At 33.4% G+C, this 12,514-nt stretch overlaps 1 protein-coding gene across 1 annotated transcript; it reads right to left on the bottom strand.

Moving 5' to 3' along the window:
- Positions 1–2,722: 2,722 nt before the first annotated feature.
- On the bottom strand, positions 2,723–3,454 carry LOC140041177 (ubiquinone biosynthesis protein COQ4 homolog, mitochondrial-like). Its single transcript, XM_072087601.1, has one exon. The coding sequence runs from the start codon at positions 3,452–3,454 to the stop codon at positions 2,723–2,725; it is 732 nt and encodes a 243-aa protein (XP_071943702.1).
- Between the last annotated feature and the right edge of the window lie 9,060 nt (positions 3,455–12,514).

Genomic DNA, 12,514 nt, shown 5'->3' on the forward strand with positions numbered 1-12,514 from the left:
GTGTTGAAGTTTGTTAACCATTTAAATGACATTCTGCTTGTTTTTATTCAGTAGCCTTTTATTCTGTGTGAGTTGATTTATATTGTTTTGAATTCTGCCACTGAAAAGAAATATACTTATTCAAACAGCATTCAGAGCCTGAAGTATTTTGAGAATACCAACTCGCAAAGTGTTCAAATCTCGAGTCGACATTAAAGTTTCCAAAGATAGTCCTCTATCACATTAAAAACAGTTGAATCTGTTCAAAACATTAGCTGCGGTTGACGCCACAATAGTTGAAGTGTTTGTTAATTGAAAAAAGGAAGACATTCAATGAAACGTGATTTTAAAGAAGTTTTACTAAATGGTTTTATTGTTGAGGTTTGACTCAAAGTGAGTGCTTATCCTGATTGTTAGCTTAGCTGTTATTCTCTTCTTACATATTTTTATCATGGAAACGGGAACTTTTATCTGTGATCTTTAGAAATATTTTATTTTCAGTTGTTTAAAATTGATTTTCAAAAATACGTAAAACGAAGAATCGAGAGGAGAAATTATTTCATAATGGAGAAAGTGATGCAATGACAAACTGAGTGTTGAGTAAATTAATGAGCTTACGACCAGTTCATTGTTTTACTTTATTTTGTGGAATTTGACGAAGTAAGAACTGAATTCAAACAAGATGGTGTTTTTAAGAATAATGAGAGTTGTCGTTTTTCGCCATAAACCTACTCGAAACATTTCTAAACTGATCCTTGTTTTACTTGTATTTGTTATTTTAATGTCACTGAAATTAGCTAATTTAGCAAATTTACCAATTCGAGATGTCACGTTAGAAAGTCAGGTGGCTTCAATAAGCCTGAAAACTGTTTATCAAAACGTTCAACGGACGCATGATATTAGAAAAGAGATGGAAGTGAGAAAAGTTGAAGAAAGGGAACCGAAAGTCGAAGAAATGAACGCCAGACAAGAAAACAATGAGACTATTTTTGATGAAGAATATGAAATAATTGATTGTTTCGCCGATCCATCGTCTATATTTGAAGATGAATCTGGCAAAGTGTAAAGCAAGAACAAGTAAATGAACAATTCGAATTAAGTACGAAAGCTGACAAACATTTTACCGCAGATATGGAAATGCAAAAATGGTTAAAAAAAACAAGTATTCTAGGACCTTGATTACTTGATATTTAAACTGTGCCAAGGAAAGGGAGATGATACATTTTTTGTTTAAAAGATTTTCCAGTAAGAGCCTACGTAACGGAACATTAAAATAAGTCTATGAAAATATAACAATGTGTGAGTTATTAACTATTATTGTTATATATTTGAAATCCCCTTCTGTTTGTTATACTTTCAATTATATGCAGATACTGCGATGTAATAGGTCTAATACAGCTACAATTATGTTAGGTCTATTATAGTCTGTCGGTCTATGTGTACCTGTAATAAATACATTTTTCTGTTAAGTATATCTAAATATTGTGTGAACACTAAACTGAAGTTACAAGAGATGTTCACAGATGAAAGCAAAAATCGAAATGATTATAGCAATAATACATGGTACTTTTAATTTATGTAATACTCACAACTTACTCTTTACATGACATCTGAACATTCCAAAACAAAATGTAAGTAGTACCGTAATTGACGTCAGGTGTGCATACTAAATGCAGGGGTTTTGAATTGAAGCCTAAAATTCATATTATATTGTATTTATTTAATACTACTACATTATTTATCTTATCTGAGTTCGATCCATAAAAACAATTTTATCTGAATATTACGTATACATTTAGTATAGACGAATTCGTAGCGAGCCTGAACAACTTTCTCCCGGTCGTTTACGGAATGTGTGGTCGAGGAATTGTAATTGGAAACATGGAACGCCCCTATACAACTTAATTACGTCATTGTGGATCACAAGAGCATATCTAGCCATTCAGCTGTTAGATCTCATACACCGATTTATTCATTCAAGTTCATAGTATATTTAAATGTTGTCTTGTTATCTTTTGATTTTTGCTTGTATATAATATGTTATATTTTACGACTTTCAACCCTGTTAATGGTGACGTTTGGTCACTGTAGGGTGATGATGAAATAAAATAAAAAATAAAAAAATAGTGGGAATTTATAAAGATATACTTTGATGTTGACAGCTTCATTATTACATCTAATGGAAATGTTGTGATTGTGGATAAGAAGCCAGGACAGACGCTAGCTATAGAAAACTCAGATATATCTGAGATGAGTTTTCTAGATCTCACACCCTTATTATTACTTATTATTATGTTATTGTCCCTATTTTTAATTGTGTTTAACGTACTCAATTACTCCTTGTTCTTGTTTAAAGTCTTTTTTATACTAATCGGGAGTTGACTTCATGCTCTACCTGAAGGCCAGTTAAGACATTGTCACCGTGCTTGAGCCACGAATAAAAAGACAGATAAAATAATACCACCACATCATTCTTAATGTTAACATCTTTCAATCGCGTTGTAATATCATTTAATTAAAATTATTAGATACAAATAAAAATGTTGCATTATATTATAGGATAGCCTTTTATTTTTAAATTATTTACTTTTTATTTATACTCTGTTCTTACATAATGAGCATACCACAATATTACACTCACTGAAATATGAAAATTATATTTACAAATTAGACATACAAATAATTTGCAAATACCACATAAAAATAGGAACCAAAAATGATACCAGCAACAACAAATCTTCTTTCATCTGATCGGTATTGTTCTGATTCCTAATTCATCCCTAAACTGTTCAAAATCGTCTTCAAAGTGATGTTCGATGTAAACATTCAACAAACATGTTGATTTCCTTGCTGCCTTGATCACCAATGGCAAATAGGTCTGCATTAATTTCACATTCTTACTGTAGTCAAGTCTTATAGGACCAAAAATGGCTCCTAACGTGCAGACAGGGAACCCAGTTTGTATCATCTCAAACCATTTTACCAAAACTTCACCAAGCATATTAGGTTGAAGCCCAAGAAGTAAATGATTGAAATCATGAAGTTCACGATATCTTTGGATAACATAAGCTAAATCAGCATCATCAACAAACCTAGTCATTGCTCTAGTATCTGCATTAATATTATTCTTATCCATAAACGTAATGTACTTTTTACCAAGTGTTTTATCAGGAAGACTCCGTAAAAAATCAAAATCAATTGTTTTGCTGTTTATCCTTGGTTTTTCTTTTAAAATAATCTGTCCTGTTGGATCATTCATCATTTGTCTGTGCATCTGTTGTAAGGCTCTGTAACCAGTTGCTTCACCTACCACAGCAACCATATCATGCCTGTAGGGATCGTACAGCGCCATCATAGATGATGCAATTGACAACAGAACATTCTGAGGCTTTGTAGTAGGAATATGATATGAATTGAACTCTTGGTACCAGTCTGATGTTTCACCAGTAAATACTTTTAAGCCATAGTGCCTCATAAATCCAAATTTACTGTGCTGAAACACATTTGACGCCGCAAATCTGATCCCCTTCAAAATTTGGCCTAGGCCTACTAGATTAGTAGTGTGCATGATCGTGTAGCCGATATAACTGTATTGTGTCCGCCACCACCAGTCCACGATTATACCATCGAAGCGGCTAGCTAGCGATTCGCGACTCGCTTGTAAAACGTGTAAACGTCAAAAAAGCAATGGAGTAGCACGCCCTCAATGTGTTAGAAATGGGAAATACTTGAGAGACGGTTTATTTTAATTTGTTAGATTAATAGGGCCTATACTGTACTATATTTCATGTACTGTGTTTACTGTACATTCCTCCCTTATTACATTCAGGGCTCTGTTATGTGAAAATATTGTCACCCAGACGAGCCTATTTAGAGTATTTTTAAACTGATGTAGAAGGTTGTTAGATCTACGAAAGTTTAAAGTTACCTTCCGAGTTTCACGACGCGCGCCACTCAACAACGCAGCTGTCGGGTAGAAAAGTCATTCTGTATCATATTTCATCTGAATAAGAGAGTTTGATTCGATATCGGTATAAATTCCAATAAACTAGAGGGTGGAGCTAATAATTTAGCTAAACACGGTATAGCTCGGAGCCATATATAGAGAGAGTTACGGCATTGCGTTCACGGATTTTAGAAAGTCACGTGGTGTGCACGCCGGCCATGTTTGTGTCCAACTATGCCTATGTACTAGCGTATGGAGTCAAGTCATTTGCTTAAAAAATGTATAACATTCACAAGGCTTTAAATATCGAATTTAATATCAAAACAATCAATTTTTTTTAAAGTTTTTGTTAAGATAATAACGAAATCATAAAGTTACTGCGAACATGATTTTAAACAACAAAATGTAAAAACAATGCATTACTATAGAGAATCGGTGTACAAACTAAACTCGCATGCATGGAGCGCACAAAGCCATTTATTGTAAAGAGTCGGAAATTGAATGGATTAAAGCTATTTTTGTTGTTTAAAATCATGTTCGCAGTAACTTTATAACTTCGTTATTATTCTAACAAAAACCTTCAAACAATTTGATGTTATACATTTTCAAAACAAAAGACTCAACTCCATACGCCACATATGCATAAGTTGGACACAAACACGGCTTCTAATCCATTCAATGTCGAAACTCTCTCTATATAGAGATCGAAATGACGCTCTGAATATACCTCCTATATATGGCTCTGGTATTATAGCTATATGTAGTACGCCCTCAATGTCTTACTTCACGAACAAGCGTATCATATAGTACGAAATTGATCCTATAGGTAACATACACAGACGCGCGCATTTAAATGCTGAAGAAAATTGTTACGCGCGCGTAATTCTTGCCTGACATTACCAGAACTTATAATACTAGATATTCGTGTATATTATTATTCATATCTCATTCGCGATCATACATTTTCGTATGTGTGATGATACTTCAAGAAATGAGGTGCACATTTACTAAATTGTTACATTGTATTTGGTCATCTTACATTACATTACATTAGTGGAAATCATCATTTCCTTTTATTATCATTTGCATATACAGTAAAACAAAATATATACATAGAAATTATTCAAGAAAATATATACGTTTGAACGGAAGACATATGCTTAAGTTCGTTGAAGTAATGCCTGCTTTCATATGTGTATGTGTAGCAACAAAACAATCCTACAAGTCATGCTTCTATTGGCCTAGCCTTCAATGGTTGATCTTAGCATGTTATCAATGATCTTAGCTACTTATCCTAACTGCACACAAATGTGCGAGCTATGCGCTTACAGACCTAACAATGAATACCTATTCAAAGTTTGTACCGCAATTGATTTAATCAGCCATACAATAAGTTAATTCCACTTGATTTAATTCTTTGTATTTATTTTCTCGAAGACAAATTATACCTTGCCCCACAGGCCTTCTTTGTACTTGAATTCTACAACATTGTGCACTTTCTATTGGGGAGGAAATAGGGATAAACTTTAATAATACGTTTTTAACTCTCTTTCTCAACAATTGAGCTGGACAAATTATTCGTTTTCAAAATCAGTTAGGCATACAGGTCTAAATTAATTAACCAGTGTACAAATTATGGGGTCCAGTGGTGATCGTCTTCATTTTTATTCACTAACAATTCTATAAACATTTGTATCAAATAAGTATTCTTATTCTACAAAGCTTAATGTACCGATTTATTATCTAATTATAGTATGGGTTACCGAACTATTTTAACAATTATTATATGTTGTTCTAAAATTAGCTCTAAAACATCCCACGACTCTCATAATATACAATGATTTCTGTTGTATTTTACGAGCATGAATGAACAATGAAAATGTATATAGCATTTTACGTAAGTTGTTTAGGCCACGACAACTATAAGTAGACGCTTATCTCCACTTTGCAGATCTGTATTGACGACGGATATTGAGGAGGAAACGGTGTATTCTTCTTCCACAAGCCCTTATCAGTTCTCCGTCCAGCTATCACGATACAGGCGGGGCAAGAGAATGATAAGGAATAATGGAAGATACTACTGCATCTGCTGCCTTTTCTGACTAATATCACATCTAAGTGCCTGAGTAGTAGGCTAATACGTCACTCGGGATATTACCTGTTGTCACCCAAATCTGGAAATGGGAGAGAAAAAGTAAATAAAAAGCACTGTGTGTTATACATTAAACCAGGAAAAATATGGTAAATAAAACGAATTTAAAGTTTGAGTATCTTAATTAATTCTTAATTTAGACTCAAAAATAATAATTATTATTAATATTAATTGTTTAATACATAGTAATCCTATCATTTTTTGTGATAAGGCCAAACACAGCTCATAGCCCTGTGTTAACGCAATGTGCCGACCTGGAAGTTGAAAGCAGAAGTTATCATTATTTTATGTTCATTATGATGGTGTTCACATTTTCATTCTCAATTGTCTACTAGTCAGTAATTTACGGTTAGCACATAATGTAAGTTTAATTGGGTAATACGTATATATGAGCTTAGTGCATTAAATATTATCAATCTCATTACCATATCATAAATAAACATGTGAATTTACCATATGGTAAAACGAATCTGACTTAATGATATACATAATTTTAACAGCAAACACTTAAAACGCAATGCCATTGTGGAGGAATATGTAGTCTAACACGTCATTATACCATAAAGGAACTAAATGCCATGTGTGAATAATATGTTGACAAAATCATATGAAAACGGTTTATGAATCACAGATTATATCTATTCAAATGAGCAAAATAACAGGAACAAAAGTATAAAAATACATGTGTAATTCAGTTATGTATATTTGATCAGTTGCTCTCTACTTACCTTGAATTGAAATTATCCTAGGCTTAGAATATTCTGCACACACTTATCTGCAAGATGATAATATTAACAAGGCGTGGATACGGAAGCATCTCTTCCGGAAGTGCAGAGATCCGCTCCTTACAACTATTACTGTAGGCTGCCTACCAACTAGCTATATCACGATCCACTCACCTTCCTAACCTCACACACAATGCCTCGAATTAGTTCTCAGGGCAAATTTATATCAAGAGAAAAAAATACCCGCATTCCAAGACTACCGTCCGTAAAATTTCTTGTTTGCTTTTTGGAAGGAATGCTGGTACGGCGTTGTTTTTCAGTATACATCTAGTGTTGGGTTGTATTTGCTCGATTTCTCCTGTTGAAAATAAACCAAGCAAAAGTAACTATTAGAACTCGTTCCCAGGCAAAGTATACTTCTACTTCTTAAGACTCAAGTAGACTATATTGTATGAAATCATACGACCAGAAATCAATTGAGTAAACTCCTTATAAAACGATTAATACGCCTGGCGAGACCTTGGTTTCGCTATCAAATCATTTATACTGTTGTTGTTCCTTTGTTGGTACGGTAGGGTTAGCAAGAATACAAAAATCAGTTTAAGACTAAGCTTTGTACAAACATTTTATAAAACTACAATATATCTACAGGCTTACTTTGAACAATTTCAATGTATCGAAGCACAAAGTTATTTATATATACTTCTATGATTAAATATTGTTATAACTCACAAACATACTTCCCTCATCCCCACCCCTGGCGCCACCACTGCTCTTTGGTCAGGAGGGTGCTGCAGAGGTAACGGCAGTCGGACTGGTTTGCCAGTGACCGCAAGTATAGTCACAAAACGTTTTGAAAATATCAACCATATGTATTACAGTATGTAATTAGTATTAGGCCTTTAAGAGATAATGCAAACATTTTTACACACATGCTCTCTGATAGGAACGAAAAATAATGCAACGTAATAACAACTTACTACTGTACATTATGTTAAATCTTGGCAAACGACACGGTTAAAATATCCATGTAGTAAGTGAATTTTTTCATGGCATAAATATTTGATATTATTTGATATATATTGCTTATGCAACAACAACCATGCTTAATTACACGTCATAAATATTCACGTTAAACATAATGAATATTCATAAGTCATAATTAAACGCCTAAGATAAGATGACCCGTAGAATTATAATTCACTCAACATAAAATATTATTGCATTCTAGAGAGGACAAACGCCTCGTCATGCCTTATTAATACTACAGTAGGTGTGTACTGCGATTGAATCCAATTTATATTATAGTGTACAAAACAAAATCCTTCGTATACTTCGATAACAAATAATATCAAAGACCTATTCTTGTCTTGGTCTATAATAATATAACGGCGCTTAATTATTAATTACATAATATAAGAATTTGTTTATTCTTGAGATTTTTTATTGAACGTATGGAGTATACCATATAGGCTTCGTATAGCCTATGAGATAGTGTTCCATTAAATTTGAATGGTTGAATATCCATTAATTTCAGTCTCCATTCGTCAACAATTAAGTCGACTTAGGCTATAGCTCTTTCATAATGATTAATAATGTAAAACCGATAGAACAATACAAAATATATTACTAATTTGCAAGGTTCAACTATAAATAAAAAGAAATATAATATTTAACATCTGCCCGGAAACGAACACAAAAGAACATTTTTGTTATCAATACGGTGATTACTTGATGAGTTCTTTGTTATCTAATACCAGTACTTAATTGTACAGCGATACGTGGAGCTTATGATTGGAATTTGTGTAACATAGGCTTGAATGCGAATACACTGTTATATTAATAACAACACAACATATAGAAAATTATCATAAAATGGCTACATCAGAATTAAAATTTCCCTGCACATTACCACAATATAAACACAAATTCTTCTTTTCATAAAGCTGTTCATTTTCGGAATAAAACAATAGATCATGAGGATTGTTGGCCAGAAAATTGTGTACACTGTCACAGCAAATTAACCGGAGCAGATTGCCCGTAAATCAAAGCTTTGTCTTGCATTCAATATTACTATTCACACTGCCATCTTTTTTCTAAACGAATACGCAGATTCTGTTTTCAATATTGTAGGCCTAAACATTGAACATTATTATATAAATTTAGATATAAATGCAAGTCTTACCTGTGTATTAGCGAAAGGCAGAGTGCTCCCACACGTGGCCGTGGCTGCTGCTGCCACAACCAAGTCCAAAGGCTAAAACGATTTTATCGTCGGAATATGGTTCACCACGAGTAGAAGCATTGTGTTGTAGCATAATAAGTAGATTTGAATAATATAGCACAAACCAACATGCGCATGCGTAGTTTAGAGATTGTCACTGATATCAAAGCGGGAAATAGTTAAACACAATCGCTTATTGTTAGAGAGGCATGTGCTTTAATATTATGATGACAATTATTACGTGTGGTTCTCCATACACAAACGATAGCCACATAACATGCAATATCGTAGAAGTCACTCATTGACTCATTGTGGTCCATCCTTTTTTGAAGACGACTTACTACTACCCATAAAGTTGGGCAGTAACTAAAGAAAATGTCCAGATTAGTTGTTTTGTAAATCAAGATGATAATAAATCAAAAACAATTTTTATATTGCCAGATTCAAAGAAACGAACGAGATTTAAATAATAATGAAGTAAGGTCAAATATTCAAAAGTTTAATATTTGGAGTATGATGTCAGTAAAATAGAAAACTGAGGACAATGAAACGTCACCGGAGGTAACTTGTTTAACCATGCTTAAACAACAAAGTGACGTTGCACTTATTAAAGATGACATGCTTTTTCGCTTGGTTTTCACGTAGGCTTACACAAATACGACGTACGCGAAACGCAGGTGATTTGCCCAATCACAAGCAAGCGCCTAGAAGTTTCTACCAGTCTCTTGTGATTGGTCAAAATATTTTAAGCTGCGCGTTGCATCCTGGAAACTACAATCAGCAGACGATATGGAATATCGTTTATACCTTTCACAGGAATGGTCCGTTTATACCTTTCATATTTTTAGACACACTGTCATTAACATATAATATAATTATTTACATTAGGGTACTCTATTGTAAAACACACACACCCAAACCTAAATTTAGGTGTGGATGATGACGTCAGATGTGTGAGACATAATGAGTACAAACATAATCATACAATAAACACGTCAAGATCAAGAGCTTACGCATTATGCTAATGAAGCCAAATCTAGATTATCCTATTTAATCTATACAATCTGATTTTATATCGACATCATAATCGCCCATCACGAAGTAGTAAGCTTGGTTTCAACGACGTTAGCGCACCGTAAGTAAGCAAGTAAATTTGACCAATCACGACGCGATGGATCATCCGAACTATCGTTTGTGATTGGTCGAGTAACTCGCGTTGCAAGTGGGAACCTAGCTTAATTATTACAGTAAATAAACAGTCCCATGATTTCTTACATAGAAATATAGTAAGATCAAAAACGAAAGAAGTTAGTAAAGATCGTGTCTCTCCAATGAATTACCCAGCAAGACAGCCAGTCTATAAATGAGCAAGTGCAATCATAAATGTGTAGACAAAAATATTCACAAAATGTAGATATGTTTGATAAACCACATTTCTAATTCAGAAATATGAGCGAATTAAACGAATTGGCAATTATTGTAATATCTTGTACATGGGGTTCGGCGTATGTCTTGCGTGACAGTGCTGCAGCCCAAAACTAAACTCACACTTAACATAATTAGGCCGCCGTGATACAACACTTTTATTTTATAATATTGTATACAGTTAAATAAGAGTTGTGATTTGTTGATTGTTGACAAACGTGTTCCAACCCTTCAAAAACTCATTTTAACGATTATAGGCCTATATTTGTGTCATCATTCACATTATATGACCAAAATTATTTGTTTATTACATCAGGAAAGTGGAAAACGATCACGTATACATGCAACAACAAAAAAAGAGCTATTTTCTGTTAGTCCAACCAACCTTCTGAGGGTCCACCCACTTAACCTGTAGGCCTACATTTCCTGTTCCTATACAGTCTACAGTGACTCTATATAATTATAAGATACTCACTCATCATGTGCTCGAACTTAAGTATCACCAGAACAGAATTGAGGTCCACCATAAAAAGCTACACACGCTGAACAGTTTTGATGTTTACTTTTAACTGAAGCCATCACCCACACCTTACAATCCCTAAAAGTTCTAAATAGTTGAACCTATAAACACATCGATAAAAGTGAATAAAAGGTATGACGTAAAATGAGTATTTCTTGTTAACAATTCAATCAATGTCCTCGAATCAGGAACGCATCATTCAATTATTCATTTACGAGGAGAATTAATGACAGAATTCTAGCAAGTCCTTCATTCACAATTCAATGTACTGATTACTGCTCATTACAACTATTCTGCATTAATGCAATTTAATCTATAATTAATAACTTTGCTGTTCCAAATCTGTTCGTGTTTTTTTTATGTACAATTGAGGCAAAACAATACCAGTTTGTTTGTCGTTCGAATTAACAAAAGCTATGTAACCTTCAAAAATAATAAAAGTGAGAGGAATATGAATTACCCCACAATACATATGGAATGTAAATACTATATTATTCATCTTTGTTTGCAGCTGATGAATGAAAACATATTATATTCCAACAGTGTGCTTTATATCGTGATAGAGGACCATACAAGTGTGTGGGGTTTGAGGCCGTGTTGCACTCGTCCTGCCGGTTATATTGTGGTCAACACAGCAGAATAAATTGTTTTCGGTATAATTGTATAAATACAGAAGCTGCTACTTTTTAGTACCATTGCAGTTTCAAATACAATCATTTTAAATTAGATTTTAAACCTGACAATCCTCCATGATTGATAAAAGAGGAAAATAAACCAACTTATAGTATTTTTTTAAAACATCACGAGATAGTTATTTCCAGCTAACTTGATTCAATGCCAATGGTTTACTTAGAAGTAATAGTAAAAAGCATCCTCATTACACCCCACTGATAATAATGGTACCAGCATTTAGTACGCGCGCGCAAATTGCGTGCCTTTGTTGACGCTGATGAAGATAAGTATGAACATTCTAGATTGCTGCTCTTTGAATTTTAGAAATGAAGAAGGGGTAAATAAAAGCTATTTTTACGATTGATATTAACATTATAGATTGCTCTGAACTCCTGGACAGGGGTAATGATGAAAAAGGTCTATTTTTACTATTATTGACGCATAAGTACAACAATATCGTGATTTCTACAAACATTGTGGTTTTAGCTTAATCCCATGAGAAAAAATATTACTAATTATTTCGGGAAAACATCATCATAAAACGATATATGTTACAGCAACGTCACACAGTCAAACCACGTTAAATTGATTTCTGTGGTTGGGGTATTATTACCTCACTGTGTAATGTAAATAATTATATACTAATTTACTATACGTAAACGAGTATCACGACAGATGGGGATATTTTAATACCTGCACTTTCACAAATGTTGTATTGCTAAAACTGCATGTATTCCATCCAATTTATTATCACAATCATACATAATAATAATTCGATTTAAACATTTTGACTGATACAATAAATGATATTCTCAGAAATACATTTTGAAAACTTAAGTTACGATGTGAATAGTATTTTGATAAACAAATA

This window comes from Antedon mediterranea, chromosome 2 (assembly GCF_964355755.1).
Source record: "Antedon mediterranea chromosome 2, ecAntMedi1.1, whole genome shotgun sequence".
NCBI lineage: Eukaryota > Metazoa > Echinodermata > Crinoidea > Comatulida > Antedonidae > Antedon > Antedon mediterranea.

Excerpts from the sequence above, each read along its gene's own strand:
- LOC140041177 (XM_072087601.1), bottom strand. The coding sequence starts at position 3,454 with ATGAGGCACTATGGCTTAAAAGTATTTACTGGTGAAACATCAGACTGG.